Here is a 23,212-nt window from a genome sequence, read left to right on the forward strand (position 1 = left end):
GATGTGAACTGTATCATTGTCTTGGGGAAGAGCGCAATGCGATATTTTCTCTTAGGGTATGCTCGCACAAGTGCAATGTGTCTATGGGACTTTGTACCCATGCATTTATCTGCAGGTACGGCCGCAAGTGTCCCGCACCTATCCATAGCTGCGGTAAACCTGCAGAAGTCCCGGCTTCATCTCCATAGTGCAGGGCTGGAATTTCCGCAGGAATAATTGACATGCAGTTATGTGCGGCTGCGGGACATCCGCAGCCGCACATAGCACTCCCCATGTCCCATAGAATAACATGGGGAATGTCTGTGCTTGCTAAAACCTGCGGATTTATCTGGAAAATCCAGATAAAGCCGTAGGTTTTCTGTGGGCACATAGTTTAATATGTTCCCTGCATAGAGGCAATAAAAAAAGTCATAGATAACTCTTAAAGGGAATCTGTCTGCATGTTTTACTATGTAAGCTCCAAAGATTAACACAATTTAGGGTTGCTTGTCTTGTCACAGTCCGATCTGTTTGTCTAAGCAGCAGGACTTCATTACTAAAAGTCCCGTCACATACGCGATTGTTGCTGTGTCACAGTTTCTGTGACGCGCCAGCGATCTCATGTGTGACACCTACCAGCGATCAGGCCCCTGCTGTGAGATTGCTAGTCATTGCCGAAGAGTCTGGACCATTTCCTTCAAAAGGTGATGTCCTGCTGGGCAGGACACATAGCTGTGTTTGACACCTAACAATGACCTCCTATACAGGTCACTCATTGTTATTGCATCGTTGGTAAGGTCTGACATCTCACCAGCGACTTACCAGGTTGCATCGTTTTCTGGATCGCTGGTAAGTCGTTATATGTGATGGGGGCTTTAGAGTATAGTTTTACACCTTGATTGTCACTTCACCATCAATGTACACTCTATTGAGAGCCTGGTGTGGGTGGGACAGCTCTGCTACACGCCTAAATCTAAGAATTTTGATTGTGGCAGAACAGCTGCACCCAGTAATAAAGTTGAACATCGTTGGATTCAGGATCTCTTTGTTGCTCTCAGCTGAGGTAGCAAAAACCCACTGACTGATTCCCTTGAAAAGCATAGTCAGGATCAACAATAGTATGGGTTAAACACTGAGAATGAGGGATCAGTAGATCAAATGCAAGTAAAATGCATATGTAATTCATTAAAAGCTGCAAATAAGTTACTGTAATCTTCCCATTGCTGATCATGAGGCATCTGCACTGGATGTATATGAGACTGATGTGACTGCCAGGCACTGCCTGAATTTCATTTTATTTAAAGAAAACACTCATGTACAAAAAAAGGTAATAAAACAAATTTCTTACAGTTTGTACATCCATTTCTGTTTTGTTTTTACATACCTCAGCACCACATTAACATTGGTAGGATCATCTTAACTTACAAGCAAGCACTAAAGGATAACCCTACTGGAAGAAAGTGGTACAGAGTTACCAGCCAGAGCCTGGCATCCATATACAATGGTCTGGTGCAAGCTCTACAGTTCTTTATATGTGCAGATTTGTCATCAGCTTTCATTGTGTAGAAAAGCCTAATCTCCCTGGATTTGTTTTTTCTTTGGAGTCTATGAGACTTAATGCATAAGGGAGAGAACTGCCCCAGGCAGCCAGAGCTACACAGCTGAATTGTACACGCACCCCCCAGAAATTTGTGACATGTTAAGGAATTCTTGGCCTCAAACAATTAACCATATCATGACAACCTTTTGATGTTCAGCAGATATACAAGATACTGTCTCCTCTCGAGGAAAGTAGCGGTTTATGGATACCATTCTCCTGCCACAGTCCACTGCCATAGCACGATGACATGTATGACACTGCCATCTCTACACTAAGAGTCATCAGTCCACATCCAATATCACAAGGGATTTCTTCATGCTCCTGGGGTACCCGCACTGTCCATTAGGGGGACAGTACCTTCTTGCACTGCATTTGGAGTGTGACAAGCTGACACCTCTATTGTGGTTTCATCAATTGTGTCACATGTAGGGTTTGAGAAGGCTGATAATGGAAGATTTATCCTCTGAAGCCGCCTGTCCTCAATCTCCTGGTCATGCTTTTGCTTTAGATCTCTGCCCCTATAAAAGAAACAATATAAAAGTTAGACCAATAGTAACTATGTATAAGAAAGACAATGAAGAGTAATATGTTGGGGACTAACCTTTTGTATATGTATCCCACAACAATGCCGCTGCCAATGGCTATAATGATCACAACCATAAGAATTCCCAGGACATAGCCTGTAACAGAAGTAGACAGAACTGGTCAATAACACGCCTTCATTATATGCATCAGGAAAGTGAAGCGCTATGTATAGATCAGCGTTACCTAATGTCCCCAGGTCCTTCTTATCACGGGGTTTCACTTGGACTCTCTCGCTGATGCTAATTACAGGCTGTGCCACATTGACTTGCTCTGGTGCCTGTTGCTCGGCCGTTGTAGATTCCTCTGGCATCTCTGAAGGCTGCGGAGTTGCAGATAATTCCAGTACATCATTGCTAGGAGCTGTAAGCAGAGATACTTGGTTTAGGGTGTATACTCGTCAAGAAGGCACAACAGACAATTGATGCCATAGTTAATACGTATAAAGTTGTTTAATGGATTGGAGCAAGTAAAATGAGGAAAAAGGAAGCTTAAAACTGGGGCCAAATTTTTTCTCTAAAGAATCATTTTGACACTCAAACAATGAATACATAAGCACATTGGCAGGCCCCTTGGGTGTTTGGTATATTATATTTAGTAAGACATCTGGTAAGGCAAAAAGTTGAATGGAACAAGTATGTGTTGGAGTAGCTTAAAAGAACACTCAACAGTTGTAAAACCATTAGAAATGTGATCACGTACAATTGGGTATTACTAGGTGGGGACTTTGTACGTACACAGGGTTAACTGTATAAATGCCCTTTTGACATTGAATGGTAACACTAAAGGCCCCGTCACACTAAGCAACATCGCTAGCAACATCGCTGCTAATGAACAACTTTTGTGACGTAGCAGCGATGTTGCTGTGTGTGACATCCAGCAACAACCTGGCCCCTGCTGTGAGGTTGTTGGTTGTTGCTGAATGTCCTGGGCCATTTTTTAGTTGTTGCTGTCCCGCTGTGAAGCACAGATCGCTGTGTGTGACAGCGAGACAGCAACAACTAAATGTGCAGGCAGCAGGAGCCGGCTTCTGCGGAGGCTGGTAACCACGGTAAACATCGGGTAACCAAGAAGCCCTGTCCTTGGTTACCCGATATTTACCTTTGTTACCAGCCTCCACCGCTCTCACTGTCAGTGCCGGCTCCTGCTCTGTGCACATGTAGCTGCAGGACACATCGGGTTAATTAACCCGATGTGTGCTGTAGCTAGGAGAGTAGGGAGCCAGTGCTAAGCAGTGTGCGCTGCTCCCTGCTTTGTGCAGCTGCACCCTGTACTCTATACCCTATATATGTACCCTGTGCAGCTGCACCCGGTGTGCCCTGCTCTGTGCACATTTAGCTACAGCACACATCGGGTAATTAACCCGATGTGTGCTGTAACTAGGAGAGCAGGGAGCCAGCGCTCTGTGTGCCCTGCTCCCTGCTCTCTGCACGTGTAGCTCCGTGCGCTGGTAACCAAGGTAAATATCGGGTTGGTTACCCGATATTTACCTTAGTTACCAAGCGCAGCATCTTCCACGCGGCGCTGGGGGCTGGTCACTGGTTGCTGGTGAGCTCACCAGCAACTAGTGTAGCGACGCTCCAGCGATCCCTGCCAGGTCAGGTTGCTGGTGGGATCGCTGGAGCGTCGCAGTGTGACATCTCACCAGCAACCTCCTAGCAACTTACCAGCGATCCCTATCGTTGTTGGGATCGCTGGTAAGTTGTTTAGTGTGACTGGACCTTAAGTTGTCAATTTACTAATACAGCTCCAATAAGAATAAACAGAAGAAAAACTAGCTCTATAAGACTAGATGTAACAGACTTTATTTTTCATAACTACCGTGTTTCCCCGAAAGTAGGACCCCCCCGAAAGTAAGGCAGGGTGGGGGTTTCGGGGGGGTCCGCCAATGTAGGGCACCCCCCGATTGTAAGGCAGGGTAGCGGGGGGCCCGGGGAATGTAAGGCCGCATATGGGTGGAGTCACTGGGGACAGTACAGGAACTTGCCGCTGTTCCCTCGCTCCATCCAGGCCTTCTCCAGTCTCGTGCCACCCGTGGTCCGCCTCCGGTGAATGGCCCCCGCAAGGCTCCCTGCTGGCCATCAGCTCGAGCTGCGATTGGCCAGTCAGCCGGCTCGCAGCTGATTGGCCCTCAGCTCGAGCTGCGATTGGCCAGTCAGCCGGCTCGCAGCTGATTGGCCCTCAGCTCGAGCTGCGATTGGCCAGTCAGCCGGCTCGCAGCTGATTGGCCGAAATCAGCCGCGACGTCACCGCCTGCTCGCTCCGATTGGTCCAGCGTCCCTGGCATCTGAATCGTCCCCCCGGCACCGCAGAGGAGATCGAAACAGAAGGAAAGTAACGGTAAGTTCCGAAACTCTCTCTCTGTGTGTCTGTGTGTGTGTGTGTACGGTATGTGTACGGTATGTGTATGGGTGCCGTATGGGGCTGTATGTGTCAGTGTGTGTGTACGGTACGATATGTGTGTGGGTGCCGTGTGGGGCTGTACCGGTACCGTATGTGTCAGTGTGTGTGGTGGCAGAGTGGGGGGCAGAACCACTGTATGGGGAAGCTGCAGGGGGGAGGATGGGGTGGATGCCAGACTCTCAAACAATGGGGAGGCTGCAGGGGGGAGGATGGGGTGGATGCCAGACTCTCAAACAATGGGGAGGCTGCAGGGGGGAGGATTGTCATTTTTTTTCCAATGTAAGGCCTCCCCCGAAAGTAAGGCAGGGTGGGACTTTTGGGGGTAAAATTAATGTAAGACAGGGCCTTACTTTCGGGGAAACACGGTATTTACCAAAACAGGCATTTTAGGCAACCGATGTGTTTGACATGTACTCTAAACAATAGTAAAAACCCCAGGCCAAATCTGCCCAGTTGCATCTTGACATAGACTGGGTTTCCATACAGGAACGTTGAGAGCTGGACCTTCTGCTATTTGTAAAACAGAGTGGTGTAGAGATGCATGCCAAAGCTCAGAATCCGAGATGGCACCCACACAGTGTGCTGGCACTGCGCCCTCTGCTAAGTGCTGGCCTGTCCTGCGTTAAGCTATGTGCGCATACTGCAGAAAATTTCTGCATCTCAAAACTACACCTTGTGGCAGAAAAACGCATCAAAAAATGCATGTCTTTTCACCTGCGTTTTTGTTTTGTTTTTTTGTCAATGGCAAAACGCAAGGAAAAAAGAAGTGACATGCTGCATTTTTCTCCAACCAAGACAAGAAACGTGCGCATAGTCTTTCTGAAATCTCACTTTGCTGGGGAAGGACTGCATACAGTTTAGGGCCGCAAACTGCACCATGCACACAGGACCTTAGGACACAGGAAACTAAGAGCACAGTAAGAGTGCCATCTTTGATTGTGATCTCTGCTGCGTTCCTCCTCACCACTGTTCAGCAAGTCAGAGATGGCACAACTGCCAGATGTTTTCAATAATGAATCCCAACACTAATGTATTCTGACCAAGAAATCAAACTGAATTCCATTATAACCATACATGTGAATCACTCTTACATTTTGTTTAAAACATGATTAATGGATGCAGATGTGGGGTCTCAGGAGATGATAGATAGATATCTATCTATATCAACGGTTCTCACTGGAAGAATTCTCCAATAAACGTTTAATTTCTGCGTAAGGGAGAGTGCTGAGTAAAGGGACAACTTGCGACAAGTATTTAGGAGAGAGGATGATTACTGGTTATTCCATGCTGCCGGTCAATGATGCTTGTACGTTAAAAAAAGTGGTTTACTGATTCAACGCGTTTCGAAGCTGTCACATCAGGAAAAGCCACTTTTTTTCTTTTAAAAAAGTGAGGCAGTTTCAAACGCGTTTAATCAATAGATCATCCCTCTCCTACTTATCGGCTCTTTAGCCAGTGGATCTGCAGTAGCGGTCATCTATACGTCTTTTTTCCTTCCACCAAGGTGAGTATAGATTTATATTCCTTTTTTTTTGTCTCAAATAAAACCCATTATGCCATGTCTCCTAGCATGACAAGTAGTCTTTAAAAAAAAAAAAAAAGTTGCTGGCTGCATCCATTGTAGTAGTAGAGTTGATAGCCTTACATGCGCTTCTGTACTGGTGTGTTTCAATGGGTCTCAAGCTATGCAACAATGTTTGGTGTAGTTACAATTATAAACACCCATTTCAAGGCAACCATAATAGTGATGTGGCCCTCTGTGACCGAGTTTTGACACCCATGGTGTAGACCAGGGCTGTGGAGTCGGAGCTCATTTTGGTGGAGTCGGTATAAAATGCACCGACTCAGACTAAAATATATAATAAATTGGGGACAGGAGTGCAATGCAGAATGTGCTGAATATTTTACTAAATAACATTTAGTATAATGCTTATATTTAAATGAAAAATGTATTGTAGTACAATGTGAACATTAGACATTTAATTATTTTTATGATACAATAATCAAGATATTTAGCACATAAAATATATTTATTGGAATATAACTTTAGAACACAAAACTAAAATTGTAAATATGTAATACAATATGTAATATAATACACGATATATGTAATCTACTGTATATTACATAGTTTTACATATTTACAATTTATTAGTTTGTGTTCTAAAGTTGTATTCACTAAATATATTTTATGTTCTATCCAAATATCTTGATTATTGTATCAAAAGTTATTAAATGTCTTTTGTTCACATACACATGTTCATGTATTATAATACATTTTTCACCTAACTATAAGCAATATATGTAGGAGTCGGAGTCTGAGTCGGTGCAAGAGAAATTGAGGAGTCTGAGTCGAACGTGTGGTTTACCGACTCCACGGCCCTGCTCTCAGTCAGTTTTTATATGTGGTCATCTGCTGCACAGTGTTCTTTGCCAGCAGCTGTATTCTGTTAAGTAGAAAATGAGTCCATTGTGTTTCCTATTCTGTTATATCGGGACAGAAGGAATATTTATCATTTTGGTATGGCGTCCACTATAGAAGAAAAGGCTACAGTAGAAGTTCGAGAGGCTCCATTTTAGAGAACATGGACAATCCCCTTAATTCCTGGATGTGTTTCACTGGAAAATATTCTATTGACAGAGTAAGCGAGGTACAGAATGTCTGGGCCAAAGTGCGGTGTGTGTCTTCACTGACCTTAAATAGTCAGTACCCGATAGGGAGATGCACTTTATACACAGTACACAATCTGGGACGAAGTGCGGGATTGGGGATTTCTAGATTAGTACATTTTGTGCAGAGCAGACTTTGATTCCACTTCAGCCACAGAATACAGGCTGCCACCTGCATGCACAAGGGAGTCCTGCAGGCTACTGCTCGGCTTTCCTGAGTGGAGGGGGTGATAGAGGGGCATTCACCCGCATCCACCCTGGTACAGGGCATACACTATATCCACAGAATACAGGCTGCCACTTCGGTGGGTACACAGGGGACTACTTCTCAGTCTTCTGTTTATACAGGGGCACACACTATAAACAATACCATCTGGGTGCACAGGGGAGCCCTGCAGGCTGCTGCTCAGCTCTCTGATGTGTATACAGGGGCATTTAACACCAGCAGCCCCCCTGATATCGGGCACACACTATATCCACAATACAGGCTGCCATCTGGGTGCACAGGGGAGCCCTGCAAGTAGCTGTCCTGCCCTCTCCAGTGTGTACAGGAGCTGATAGAGGGACATTCGTCACTAGTAGCCCCCCCCCTGGTATAGGGCACACACGATAGCCACAGAATACAGGCTGCCATCTGGATACACAGGGGAGCCCAGCAGGTAGCTGCTCTGCCCTCTCCTGTGTATAGAGGGGTATTCACCAGTAGCCCCCTGGTAGGGGGTACACACTATAGCCACAGAATACAGGCTGCCATCTGGATACAGAGGGAAGCCCTGCAGGTAACTAGCTGCTCTGCCCTCTCCTGTGTATACAGGTGTGATAGAGGGGCATTCACCAGTAGCCCCCTCTGGTATGGGGCACACACTAGAGGAAATCTGTGGTCTAACTCCTCCACCAATAAGAAGTACAGAGGCAGCTCAGAGACAAGGAGCCCCAATCACTCCTCCAGTCTACATGGGCGGGGGCCACTGCTTCTCCTCACCTCCCAAACCTTACAGAAAAACAAGGTCATGTGACTAGGTAGCCATGAGGGGAAGAAGGGGCTAGAGGGGTATGCAGAAAGAAGGAGGGGGGGGGGGGGGATGTGCAAATTCCAGAATTCGCCCCTTCACTATGTGCCTGCAGTGGGCACAATGCTGGTGGCAGCGCAGCTAGTAAGCGTGCCAGTCAGAGAGCAGGGGTGAGAGCTGTGCCCGGTAATGGCGGGGAGGTACCTGGGGTCCCGCAGAGCAGCTGGCAGCCCAGGAGCAGGATGAGGAGCCGGGGCAGCACCATGGTCAGTCTGCTCTCCACTGTCACTGCTGTGACTCTGAGTTGTTTTTCTCAGCAGCGGCTCCTCCTCCTCACATCATAGAGGGCGGGGCTCCGGGCCGGAAACGTCTGCACTGAGGGGGGCGGGGCTCACACTGCGCCGCACATGTGTGCTCTGTGGCGCCGTGTATACTGCCCGTGTAATAACAGCAGCCCTCTTCCCTGGCGCTGGGAACGTCAGTCACACAGTGCGGCTTTTCTGGTGTGTGATATACTTTATAGTCCGGCTGTGTGGTGTCCGTGGTGATTATCACGTATGGCCATGGGCACGACGTGTTCTGTTCCGCAGAGCGCTGGTACAGCAGGCAGCCGGAGCCGGTTTGGGCAGGATTGCCGCGCATGCTCAGTGGCCGCAGCTGGGGGCAGCCGCATACTCGCATAGTGTATTATTGTCTCCGCGCAGTGAGGTTATTACTGTCCTGTTCTGCAGTAATACCCACAGAGCCCATTCTAGTCATGGGGGTCCTGCTGTGTATGTGTGGTACCTTCTCTGCGTCACCCTAGTGTCACGGCCTCCATTAATATCAGTGACATGCTGCTCGGTCTTCAGGCAGAAGTCATTTATGTATAATATGGGCAGTCGGGTTCCTTTGTTCCCAGGAGATATGGGTCTCGTGTTAGTCACGTGGCCCTAAATACTAATGTGGTGCACCACAACACAACAGACGGCTACGTTCCCACCGTGCGGAACCAGCAGATTTCCACAGCGGATTTCACTGCAGAAAACCCACTGTTTTACAGGTCCAGCGAAGTGCATGAGATGTGAAGACGCCTCACGCCCATGATGCGAAACATCCGCAGCGCAAACCGACAGGATCTGCGGATTCAAGATCCATCGCATGTCTATCCACACTGCGGATGGGAGTGCGGGACGTACCGGACAAAGGGCAGTGTACGGGTATCACTGGGATGTGCACTGCCGAGGGGCCGCAGCACATACATGGTGGGAACCTGGCCTTAGCATGCATTAAGTCAATGTCAGACTGCTAGGCCCTGTGCACACTAGAAAAAGGATGCGTCCTGCGTCCCCAGCACAATCTATGAAGATTGTGCATAATCCATGCGCACGTTGTGTTTTAGAACGCAGCGTTTCGGCTGCTGAAATATTTTGCCAAAACGCTCCGTTCTAAAAAGCAACATGTCACTTCTTTTGTGCGTTCCGGATGCTTTCCCCACTCTGTCTATGGCAGAGCAAGCATCCAGAACGCATGAATTCTGCAGGCACAATGCTTTCAGGACGCAGCTTTTCGTCTGCGTTTTGAAACGCACATGCAGTGACTTAAACGCTGCGGAATAGAACGCAGACGTGCGCACATACCCTTATAGCTATACTCCGCTCTGGTGCAGGCACCTTTCCAGTGGTGTTAGCATTGGGGCTCGCGTGACATTATACCACACAATCCCAGAAGCCTCTTCACTCTCCTCTTATAAATGGTAGAGTTGGAAGGGACCTCAAGGGCCATCTGCAGGACTCCAATAGTCTCCACTTCTCTTTTGCTTTTTTTTTTTTATTTTGAAAAAGGTTTTTTAAACATATTTTACAACAGAAAAGAAAATAAAAGAACAAACGGACATGCAATTACATGAATAAATGTACCATTTCACAAGTATGCTTACAGATGGGCTATATCATAAACACTCTAAGAGTCAAATAGAAGGTGGGAGGGGTTCCATCTTGTAACAGGCCGCAGGAAGGGAGAGATCGGGGCTAGGCCTAGGGGTACACAGAGAAGGATTCTCGCAACACTTGAAACCAGTCTAAATCACGAGTACCAGTCACCCTTAACCTATGTCCGGTCCTACATCTGGTAGGTGTCCACAAGGGCATCCCAAAGAGACCATGTCGCTGTGAACTTATCCATTGTATTATGGAGCTGGGCTGTGAGCTTTTCCATATTCCTGATATCTTTTATTCGGGCATACAGATCCGAGACAGAGGGCGGGGCTACCCTCCTCCAGAACAGTGAAATTAGACACTTGGCCGCAGGAAGGACATGCAGTAGAAGCTTTAGTTCAGGTTTGCTTAAAGACGGCGGGAGGGCATTCAGCAAATACACTACCGGATCTCTAGTCACATTGCCACCCACCAATCTGCCCATCAGGCACTCCACCTCCTCCCAGAAGCCATCAATGGTCGGGCATGTCCAGAATATATGGTATTGGGATGCCCCCCCAAGGCCACATCTCCAACACACATCTGGATGGGTATGGTTAAATTTGTGAAGGAGTTCTGGTGTGTGGTACCATCTCATGAGGACCTTTACTTGGTTTTCCTTGTAAAGAGTGCTAATTGAGGACCGAAATGTCCTAGCCCATATCACTGACCAGAGTGCGTCTGAAAGGGGGCGTCCAACCCAACCCTCCCATCTCTTTATGTAAGAATGCTTCAGTGTATCCGATGAGTCCCCAATTATCAAAATGTTATAAATGGCCGAGATCAGTCCCCTGGTCGAGGTCCGGCCAGAGCAGTGTCTCGAATGCTTTGGGACGCCGCACCCCCGCCTGTCCCATAATGTCCGTGAAAAAATGTGATATCTGTTGATATGAGAAATATAGGTGGAGAGGTAGTTTATATTGATATCGTAGATCCGAAAATGGCTTCAATTTCAGAGTAGCCGGGTTGACCACATCCCGAAAACAATAAAGGCCCGCCTTTGCCCATTGCCCCGTCACCCCCGGACTCTTGCCCTCTGTCAAGTGTGGTGTGAACAAGAAAGGGGTCAATAGGGAAGACTGTGAGGCCAGCTGGAACTTCATTCTACACTGTCGCCACACCTCTCTTGTAAATGCCATTGGGCCTAGGAGGTCTCTGGAGGGGGTTTCACTAGGGCGTCCCCATATTAGAGAGCTTGGGTAGAAAGGTGCCATCCAAAGCTTCTCTATCTCTGTCCACTTGTTAAAAGCCGGCAGGGTCGTCCATGATGCCAAGCTACGCAAGTGTGCGGCATAGTAATAAAGTTTGAGATTCGGACACGACAAGCCCCCCTTTGTACGTGGTGCACACAGAACTGAGTCTGGGATACGATGCCTTCCCAAATGCCATATAAATTGGAATAGTTTTGACTGGACTTTTTTCAGTAGCCCCAGGGGAACCCGCACCGGGAGTGTTTCGAACAGATACAGAAATTTAGGGATGACTGACATTTTAATTGTAGCAATTTTACCCAAAAAAGAGATCTGTAAGGATGACCATTTTTTTAGACTATTTTCCACATCGCGTATTAGGGGTGGGAAGTTGGCTTGGTATAATGTTTTATAACTGGGGGTTATTTTGACTCCTAAGTATTGTAGGGAATCTGAACGCCAAGAGTACTTAAAATTTTGTTTGAGGGACTGTAATTTAGTTTCTGGGAGGTTAAGCGGTAAAGCCTCTGTTTTGTCGGAATTAAGTTTATAACCCGAGTGTCTAGCGTAGAGTCTAGCGAGAGTCTAGTTAATACTGCGTGTAAATTTGGTAGGGAAATGACGGGATTAGTCAGGGACAACAGGACGTCGTCCGCAAATAGGGCCACTTTAAAGGACTTATCCCGAACCTTGACCCCCATAAGGTCCGGATTGAGTCGAATATGTGCTGCCAGTGGTTCAATGCTTAGGACATATAGCAAAGGGGACAGAGGACAGCCCTGCCTAGTTCCATTTCGGATGGGCAGGGGATCGGAGTGTGCATGAGGGAGGCGAATTGTCACCGCAGGGAGAGAATACAGGCCCCGCAGAGCTGAGACAAATAGTCCCGACAGGCCGAAGTGGTCCAACACAGAAAACATGAAGGACCAATCCAGCCTATCGAAAGCCTTCTCCGCGTCTAGTCCCAGAAGAAGTGCTTCCACGCCTTCCCTATTCACCACTTCCACCAGATCCGAGATCCTTCAGGTGTTGTCTCCCGCCTGTCAATAGCGAACGAATCCTACTTGGTCTTTATGGACCAGCTGTGGAAGCCAATTATTTAGGCGGTCCGCCAACAGTTTGGTGAATATTTTGAGATCAGAATTTAAGAGGCTAATAGGGCGGTAGCTCGCACATTCCATGGGGTCCCTACCTGCTTTAGGGATGACCGTTATATAAGAGTGTAGAAATGTATTTGGGATGCCCTCACCCGTCATAAAAAGATTAAAAAGATGAGTCAAATGAGGTGACAACTCTCCCAGAAAGGTTTTATAATATAGGTAGGTAAACCCATCCGGGCCCGGAGCTTTGTGATTTGGGAGGTCCTTAATGGTCTGATGGATCTCGTCTGGGACTATTTCTCGATTAAGATCATCCAGAGCCTCCTGGGGCAGTTTTGGAAGGTGACAGTCAGTCAAATAATCATTCAATATTGTTGTTCTATCTGGGTGGAACATTGACAACGACGAAGGGATAGAGTACAAGGTTGTGTAGTATGTGTGGAAAAGTTGTGCGATTTTTGTGGGATCGTAATGAGGGGTGCCTGAAGTATCCTTTATGGCACAGGGGGCGGAAGTTATCGTTTGGTCCCGAAGCCTTCTGGCCAGCATCGTATGTGGTTTGTTGCCATACTCATAATACTTCTGGCGTGAGTAACGTAGGAGCTTTTCTATTTTCCCATGTGAAATCTCTTTTAATTTAGGTGTAAGGTCTATTACCGCTTTTAGGCGAGTCTTAGAGGGGTGGGTGTGAAGGCGTTCCTCCGCCGATCGGAGGTCTATTTCACATTGACGGTAAAGTTGCTGTGAGTCCTTTTTAAGCTTACAAGAAATGGCTATGCACTCCCCTCTAATAACCGCCTTGTGGGCTTCCCATATCACTGGGAAAGATGGAGGGGTCTGAGAATTCTCCCCAAAGTAATTCTGTATAGCTTTACGGATGGATTCTCGAGAGATAGGATTGGTGAGTAAGGATTCATTTAGTCTCCAGTGGGTTCTTTTTGAAGGAACATTTGTTAAATTAAGGTTTAGTAATAGAGGGGCATGGTCTGACCACGTGATACTGCCTATTTGTGCTTGTCGGAGTGTTCTAAGCGTGAGGACATTACCAAAGAAATAATCGATTCGACTATGGGAATTATGGGGGTGTGAGTAGAAGGTGTATTGTCTTGCTGTCGGGTTATCAATTCTCCACAGGTCAAATAGTTGGTATTTATGGATCAATTTGCGGAATCCCGTAAACAGATGGGATGATTTATGTGGGCTTGTCGAGTGTGAGGGTGCAAGCATTCTATCAGCTCTGTCCGAAAACACCATATTAAAGTCCCCCCCTATAATATGAATGGCCCCCCAGTCTGACGGGAGGTGTGAAAGGACCGAGGAAACAAATCTGTTCTGATTAGAGTTTGGGGCATAGAGGTTACACAGGATTAATTTTATCCCATTCAGAGTGCCCTGGATGATCATGTAGCGACCTGAGGGATCTGCCTCCCACTTACTCACTTGAAGTGGGCAAGTGCGAGAAATCAGTATAGCTACCCCAGCTTTCTTTTTTGTGTTTGTAGCTGAAAAGGATTGGGGAAACCAATGGCGGGCAAAGTTAAAAGAGCTTTTTTCTGTGAAGTGTGTCTCTTGCAGAAACACCACTTCCGCCAGTGATTTTCGCATCTCCTGGAGAACCAGCCTCCTTTTAACATCAGAATTCAACCCCTTCACGTTAAGGCTCATCAACGTAGCCATCCCGGTGCCTTAATGTAAGCTAGTGTGAGGACTAGTGCTTGAGACTGTCGCTTAATGTGCAAGGTAGATATACTCCCTGGACCCTTCTGAAACAGAGCGTGTCTACTATAGTGAATTGCATACCTGTGAGTGCAACCAGGACAATAAAGAATAAACCAAAACATACCTATGTTCTACTACAAAATAGAAACTCTTCAATTATGCACTAAGGGTATAGCAATCAACCCCAACCGTCCACTACCCCAACAGCAGAGTCGACTTACTTTTGCACAAAGTTAAGGGTATCTCACTAAATATAACCTGCACTGTAAACCAAAGTGCGAATCAATTGGTACGACTCTGCAGAAGGGTGAGTGGCGAAACTTCACAAACCGGACTTGGGATCCAAACCCCCCGGGATTCTTTAAGAAGGAGAAAGTCCCAGGAAAAAAGGAAAGCAATATAAGTAGACCAGTTGACCCCCTGGGAACCCCATGTGAGATCAAAAGATAACCGTAAATTCACGGGAAAAATGCGATCAGGTAGGTCCTTCAGTTCTCAGTCCTCTAGGTCACCGTTTACGTGCTGCTGCGGCTGGTTGCCAGGCCTGAGGAAGCTACGGTATCTGCTGGGGCAAAGTCCAGTCTGGTAGGTCCAGAACAGGAAGGTCAAATGCCCGACAGAAAGGCTCCAAGTCTGCAGGGGTCCGAAGGCTGGCCGACGTCTCCTCCCGCCGTGCAGATAGGCTGAACGGGAACCCCCATCTATAGAGGATATTATTGGCCCTTAGGGATGATAGTAGTGGGCGGAGGGCCCTCCGCTGCTGTAGCGTCAACCATGAGAGATCTTCGAACAGTTGAATCTTAGTATCTCGATACATCGCTTGTTTTGGCGGTCGTGCTCTGAACATTATTTCCTCTTTAAGTTGGAAGTCCGCGATGTGACATAATGTCTCTCGGGTTCCCTGCCAAATTTTTGGGGCGCAGGGCCCTGTGTGCTCTGTCCATAGGAATTGGGCTATCAGGAGGACGCTGGAGGAGTGAGTTAAATATGGTCTGCAGGATTTTTGTAACATCCTCCTTTGTTTGGGCCTCAGTAACACCTCTGACCCGTATATTGTGGCACCTGCCTCTGTTGTCTAGATCTTCAATATGACGTTGTAACTCTCTTATGGCGTCGGCTTGAGAGGAGGTATGGGAATGGAGGTGGCGAATGGTTGTTCTAGCATCATTATGATCAGTCTCCAGCTGGTTTATTCTTTTAGAGATAGAAACTACATCCTGTCGGACCGCCGCTATTTCAGACCTGCAGGTGTCTTTTACTTCAGAAATAAGTGCTTGGAAATCCTTTTTTGTAGGGAGCTGACATACAAATTCCCACCAATCTGCTGGAGGGCATGCAGGCTGTGGGGCTGTGGGTCCAGCAGTCAGGTTTTCCGGAGGCCCCCTCTTGAAAGCTCTGACAGGCGAGCTCAGTGGGAAGGTCTTGGAGGTCCCTTTATGCTGTGCTACAGGGACTGGGCCCCTTGGCCCTGCATCCCCAGATGATTTCTGGTTTCTTTGGGGCCTGGGAGTGAGAGTCTCACTCTGTAATATTGGTGGTCCCAGTGGGGAGGACAGGGGGACATCTTTATGGAGTTCTGGGTCATCCCACACAGGCTGGGGAATTACAGCAGGCTGCAGGGCCTCATTCCTGGCCTCTCGAGCCTCCTCCTGTGCCTCTCCCCTGCCCCCCTCTCGGCCATTCAATTTCTCACAGCCGGAGCTCCCCCACTCCTCACCCCCGTCGCACCAGGTTATGTCACCGGTTATGACTCCCCCTGTGACCTTTCTACAGGAGCCGACGGGCTCCAGCCGCCGCCGCTCTCCAGGATCTCCAGAGGGGGGAGGGGTGGCATCTCCACCATCTCCGTGTGACCGTCGGAGCTCGCGTCTAGGGAGAAAGTGTACCTCCTGCCCGGTCCTGCAGTCCATGGGCGCACGCTCCCGGCCGGCTCGCTGCAGTCCCGCTCCCACCCGCGAGCTGGTGGGTCACCGCGCGTCTCCTCCGCCGACGCCATTTGACCACGAGGTTGGCTCCCCTCCTGCCGGCGTCCGTAGGATCTTCACCTCTTCCTCCATCTGCGCTGCCGACCTCTTCAGGCTCCTCACCTCTCCCTCCATCTGCGACGTGGACCGGCTCTCCCCGTCCGCTGTCTCCCATACCTCCTGGTGCTACAGCCGTCTGTGGAAGCAGGGGATGCGGCGCTCCAGCCGTCCGGGTTCTGTTCTTGTTCCCCTGGCAGCTCTTTCAGTAGGTAGAAGTCCAGGGTAAGCGGTGCTGGGGCTCCCGGGTCTCTGGCAGTCTTAGGGGGCTTTCTCTTCCCCATCCTGGGCACTCCAAGCTAATGTAAATGTGCTTATTTTACTCCCGGGCAAAGGAGCTGAATCCTCAGGCGTCCTGCTCTATGAAGCTCCGGCCACCCCCCTCTTCTCTCTTTTGCTTTTAATATACCACAAAATCCTTTTATCTTACTCTTGGCCTCTTTTGCAATTCTCAATTTGTGTTCGGCCTTCGCTCTTTTGACACCTGTGGGCGTGATGACCTGCTTTACCATGCCCAGCATCATGTCAGCACAATACAAAGCCGCACGGTTTTGTACCCATCAGCATTGAGCTTCTTTTCCGCTGGGTGTATGCATACCCGAGTTCAAAGGCGCTCACTGCCCATAATCAGAAGTTGCCCATACTTTCATTCAAGCGCACTACTCCTCTCTACAGCCAGGACACATATACCCAGCTTCTGAGCAATGCGCATGACCGGAAGTGCGGACGACCATGGGCACTGAGCGTCTTTGAAGCCGGATACACATACACCTGGAGTCAAAGAAGCTCAAAGTTGGGCACAAAGCCGCACTGCCTTGACGCTGGGCATTGTAAAGCAGGTCATCATGTCCACAGGGGCGTGATAACATGCAAAGAGGGCCGACTAGCCAGGGAACTAATGCCCTTGCGACTAGTCCCTGGCCTCATTTGCATCTCATAAATGATCTTTAGAAATACTTTTTCTGAAGATCTGTTTATTTATGCTACTATATGCTGAGACTGTTAGGGAGGGATTATCAATATACACCCAGAACTTCTAGTGGTGCTAGGTGCATTGAGAACCCGACAGGTTCCCTTTAAGGAGACTCTTCTTTCTTCCCAGAATGCACTAGAAATATGCAGATGGGCTCCCTGGTTTTGCAATGTCCTCAGAGCAGCGAGACCCAGCTACTCCCAGCTTAAAGGGAGCCTGTCAGGTGCTCTGGGCACCCTGAATCACAAGCAGTCCTGGGTGCATATCTAGAATCCCTGCTTAAGGCTGCGTGCCCATGAGTAGGGTTCACAGCGTTTTAGACGCAGCGTGTTTACCCAACGTCCAAAATGCTGCTGTCACGCTGTACTCTAAGATGTACAATAGCAGTACAGCGCATTAATGTGGGACTGAGAGGATTCCTGAAACTATCTGAGAAGGTAGTTAGCTGGTAAACCACTAGGGGGCGTAAAAGTGGAGGAAATGTATGAGCTGGGAATTCCCTAGCAGAGGTAATACTAGTCAAGCCCACCAGATGGCAGTCGAATCGTCAGAAAGCCGTGTCACAACATGAGGTGTTGTAAGTACACAAGGGCAAAGTCTAAACGTAGTCAGAGGGAAGCAAATAGTCAGTAGCCGGGAAATCAGAGCCTAGAAGCGAGGGGGAGTGGGAAGACAAGACAGAATTTAAGGTAAACAGATAAGGAACGAACAGGGAGACAGCGGGAGAGACACTGATGGAAACAGACAACAGAGGAGGTTAACAGGTCAGGTGAACACGGAGGTCAGGAGGGGGGCAGGGCAGACAACAGGTCACTCAAGAGCAGAACACAGCAGAGCCAGAAGTATCACTGGCGAAGTCCAAGAGAAACAGTGCCCTAATAAAGCAGCCTGACCTCCAGAACGAGGCAGAAAGGATTAACCCCTAACGTGACCTGGCTCAGAAGTGAAACTAAAAAAAAAGGCTCAGCTCCAGCTGAGCCAGGAGTCAATCATGACAGCTGCATTGTACAGTACAAGCACAATGGATGGGATTTCTAGAAATCCCATGCCCACTGTGCTTGTTTTCGCACAGTGAAAACTGACCTGCGGTGCGGCCTCCCGAGCCGCATGTCAATTCTTTGCTGCGCAGACACAAGTATTCTCCACAGGGAGAACACAGCGAGATACCGCAACTGCCTGAGTCCGGATTGTGGGCACGAGCAGCTGTGGTCTCAAGCGGCGGAGACTCGCAGGTCAGGACGCAGCGGGTCCTTATCGCGTGCACACACACCCTAACCGTCCCTGTAAATAGTAGCATACATAAACAGATCTTTAGAAAAAGTATTTCAAAAGATCGTTTATGACATGCTAATGAGGGCTGTGACAAGGCATTGTTTCTCCTACCTAACTAATCTGCCCATTTAAGTAATCATGCCCCAGGACTAAACAATGCCCAGTGTCGCTACATCTCTATACAAAGCCGTGCGTACCTCTCAGTATTCAGTGCGTCCAACCCCAGGTGTAAGCACACTGCGCCTGATCAGAAGTCACCGCACTTAGGGTCATGAGCACTACTCTAAAGCCAGGTGTACGCGTCTTGGCTATAGAGAGGTTTTATCAGCAGATTATCACTACAATGTTAGGTGTCAGTGCGTTCTAGTTAACTACTCTGTGTATCCCTGTCCTCACCACTGATTGCCAGAATTTTGCTTATGTATTATACACAGAAAGCTGCCAATCAGTGGTGTGGGCGGGGTTATACAGAGCTCAGCATTCAGTGAACTTCTAGCTCTGCAGCAGAGAAAACATTGGTTGTAAAGAAATGACAGCCAACAGCTCAGTTGTTGACACATCGCTAGAATCAGGATTTCATCCTTGAAATCGTGCTGCTCTCAGCTTGCATAGCAAAAACCTGCTGATAAATTCCTTTTTAAGCATAAAAAGAGCAGGAATTTCAATCAATAAGTTACAGATTTTTCTGAATCTTTTTCAACCAAGCCAAGTATTGGCTAAGGTCCTTCTGCTCTATAACATATGGCTGGCAGATTAAATGAAACCTGACAGCTGTCTGATTCATGCTGCCTGAAACACAAGCAGCATGAATCAGACACTGGCTTTGCCATATCAGCCAAGTGTGTTTTACTCTGAAGCATTGTGATATTACAGGGACAATTCAGGTTAGACAACTAGTCCAACAGACCGGTCCTGGGAGCCTTCTCCACGCTCTCCTCCCCTTCAGTGACAGGTCTCGCTATGGGTGTGTATAGGGAGAGGCCTGTGACTGAAGGGGTGTAGGGAGAAGCTGGATTTCTTATCAGCAGCATGGTTCCTGGCAGTCTTTAAAATATATGTTTTCTCTGAAACGCTACAGTATTCATATGAAGATACCTGGCTGACATGGCGGAGCCATTCATGCTGCCTGGGGTTCAGTTCCCTGTAAACAGGATTTTCATGATTACTGGCTCTGTTTAACAAAGGGTTGTCACCTTATGGGGCTAATAATATGCTTTTTTTAAGACGTTTTAAACAGGCAGTAATCATCTGCGGAAAAGATTTTTCCTCATCGTTGCCATCCAATGCCAAATTGATAGCAGTCAAACGAGAAAATGCTAATTTCACGTTCGTCATGTTTTTTATGCTGGCAGAAACAATATTGTTGGTCGGCAACACATCATGTAGACAGGGATGTGCTGTAGAGAATGAGGAGAATGTCATATGGGATGGTCCTTGCTGTTTTCACCTTCCTGGATTGAGTGACAGGTTTCTGTTTTGTTTTTTTAAAGGGAATCTGTTAACAGCAGTTTGCTAAGTTATATCAGAGCAGCTTGATGCAGGGGCAAAGAGCGTTATTCCAGCGATGTGTCACTTACTGGACTACTTGCTGCAGTTTTGATAGAATCCCTGTTTTCTCAGCTGGAGATGTGATAGTGGTGAGAATATTGAGCTGTGTATAACCCCTCTCAATCCACTAATTGTCCTCTTCCTGTATACACTGTACATTGTCAGCAAGCTAATAATGAGTGGCGAGGGTGAGATTGCACAGATGAGACTACACTGGCTTGTAAAAGATACTTAGTCCCGCAGTGATAATCTCATACTGATAAAACTCTGATTGAATTGAAATTACAGCAAGCTGTTTAGTAAGTGATACATCCCTGAAATCAGTGTACTCTATAATGTCAAAATAATTTTATACTGTACAAATATCTGTAAAACTATTCAAAGTTAGTTTCCCAAATGTGAAATGACAAGCACAAGCTTTGGGTAACTGTCCAGGTCATTGGGATAGTGTCCTCAGGACATTGGGCTAGTGCAGGGGTGGGCAATTAATTTTCCCATGGGGCCGCATGAGAAATTGCAATGGTTTTAGAGGGCCGGACTAATATAAACTCAGTTATACCCAATATACTACATTACTACACCTCCTCCATATACTACACCTGTAATATACTACATCACTACACCCCTATATACTACACCTGTAATATACTACATCACTACACCCCTATATACTAAACCTGTAATATACTACATCACTACACCCCTATATACTAAACCTGTAATATACTACATCACTACACCCCTATATGCTACACCTGTAATATACTACATCACTACACCTCCTCCATATACTACTCCTGTAATATACTACATCACTACACCCCTATATACTACACCTGTAATATACTACATCACTACACCCCTATATACTAAACCTGTAATATACTACATCACTACACCCCTATATACTAAACCTGTAATATACTACATCACTACACCCCCTATATACTACACCTGTAATATACTATATCACTACACCCCTACATACTAAATCTGTAATATACTACAATACTACACCCCTATATGCTACACCTGTAATAGACTACATTACTACACCTCCTCCATATACACCTGTATTATACTACACCACTATATACTACACCTGTAATATACTACATCACTACACCCCTATATACTACACCTGTAATATACTACACTACTACACCCCTATATACACCTGTAATATACATTTCTACACCCCTATATACTACACCTGTAATATACTACATCACTACACCCCTATATACACCTGTAATATACTACACCCCTATATACTAAACCTGTAATATACTACATCACTACACCTCTATATACTACACCTGTAATATACTACATCACTACACCCATATATACTAAATCTGTAATATACTACATCACTACACCCCTATATGCTACACCTGTAATATACTACATCACTACACCTCCTCCATATACACCACTATATACTACACCTGTATTATACTACACCCCTATATACTACACATGTAATATACTACATCACTACACCCCTATATACTACACCTGTAATATACTACACCACTACACCCCTATATACTAAACCTGTAATATAATACATCATTACACCCCTATATACTACACGTGTAATATACTACATCACTACACCCCTATATACTACACGTGTAATATACTACATCACTACACCCCTATATACTAAATCTGTAATATACTACATCACTACACCCCTATATGCTACACCTGTAATATACTACATCACTACACCTCCTCCATATACACCACTATATACTACACCTGTATTATACTACACCCCTATATACTACACATGTAATATACTACATCACTACACCCCTATATACTACACCTGTAATATACTACACCACTACACCCCTATATACTAAACCTGTAATATAATACATCACTACACCCCTATATACTACACGTGTAATATACTACATCACTACACCCCTATATACTACACGTGTAATATACTACATCACTACACCTCCTCCATATACTACACCTGTATTATACTACACCACTACATCACTATATACTACACCTGCATTATACCATGTTTTTCCAAAAATAAGACACTGTCTTATATTTTTTTTGCCCCCCCAAAAAAGCACTAGGGCTTATTTTTGGAGGAGGTCTTATTCTTGGAGAAACACGGTTGGGGGTAAGTTTAGTCCCCAAAAAGCAGACCCCCCCCACTTCCCAGGAGACTCATACTCACCAAACCAGGACGTCTGCGTGGTTCCCAGGTCCTCCTGTGATCTCCGGTCGGTGCTGCACGCCGTCCTAACCTGCTGCTAGCTGACACGCTGACACACACAGAAGATCCCAGACACACACAGCAGATCACACACACACACACACACACACACACACAGCAGATCGCAGATATACACAGCAGATCACACACAGCCGATCACAGATACACACAGCCGCTCACAGATACACACATCCGATCGCAGGCACACACACACACACAGCAGGTCACAGATATACACAGCAGATCACACACAGCAGATCGCAGGCACACACAGCCATCACAGATACACACATCCAATTGCAGGCACACACAGCTGATCACAGATACACACAGCCGATCACAGGCATACACAGCCGATCACAGATACACACATCCGATCACAGGCACACACAGCCGATCACAGATACACACATCCGATCACAGGCACACACAGCCGATCACAGGCACACACAGCCGATCACAGGCACACACAGCCGAACGCAGACATACACAGCCGAACGCAGACATACACAGCCGATCGCAGAAAAACACAGCCGATTGCAGACACACACACAGCCGATTGCAGACACACACAGCAGATCACACACACACACACATCACATCATTGGACTAGTGTGATCCCTCGGGTCATTGGGCTAGTGTCATTCCTCGGGTCATTGGACGAGTGTCATCCCTCGGGTCATTGGACGAGTGTCATCCCTCGGGTCATTGAGCTTGTGTCATCCCTCGGGTCATTGAGTTCGTGTCACCCCTCAGGTCATTGGACGAGTGTCATGTCTCAGGTCATTGGGCTAATGTCACCCCTGCAGAAATGACTAGTGATTTGCACTGTGCATGACCCTATGGCTAGTTACACAGCTGTGTGTATGAGCACACCTACAACCATTTTACTTCTTAATTAATTAGCAAAGCAAACAAACATTAAAACCGTATATC

General features: G+C 47.0%; 1 protein-coding gene across 1 annotated transcript; it reads right to left on the bottom strand.

The window, feature by feature from the left end:
* Nucleotides 1-1,244: 1,244 nt before the first annotated feature.
* Nucleotides 1,245-8,574, bottom strand: PIK3IP1 (phosphoinositide-3-kinase interacting protein 1). Its single transcript, XM_075320673.1, has 4 exons — nt 8,449-8,574; nt 2,348-2,524; nt 2,181-2,259; nt 1,245-2,097 (listed from the first exon to the last, which is right to left on the bottom strand). Exons 1-4 carry the CDS (start codon nt 8,507-8,509, stop codon nt 1,893-1,895), a joined length of 522 nt encoding a protein of 173 aa, XP_075176788.1. The 5' UTR covers nt 8,510-8,574; the 3' UTR covers nt 1,245-1,892.
* Nucleotides 8,575-23,212: the final 14,638 nt, after the last annotated feature.

Source organism: Anomaloglossus baeobatrachus, chromosome 1, assembly GCF_048569485.1.
Source record: "Anomaloglossus baeobatrachus isolate aAnoBae1 chromosome 1, aAnoBae1.hap1, whole genome shotgun sequence".
Classification (NCBI taxonomy): domain Eukaryota; kingdom Metazoa; phylum Chordata; class Amphibia; order Anura; family Aromobatidae; genus Anomaloglossus; species Anomaloglossus baeobatrachus.

Coding starts and splice junctions, on each gene's coding strand:
- PIK3IP1 (XM_075320673.1), bottom strand. CDS start 8,509: ATGGTGCTGCCCCGGCTCCTCATCCTGCTCCTGGGCTGCCAGCTGCTC. Junction 2,260..2,347: donor GAAGGACCTGGGGACATTAG/GTAACGCTGATC, acceptor CTTCTGTTACAG/GCTATGTCCTGGGAATTCTT. Junction 2,098..2,180: donor GTGGGATACATATACAAAAG/GTTAGTCCCCAA, acceptor TTTCTTTTATAG/GGGCAGAGATCTAAAGCAAA.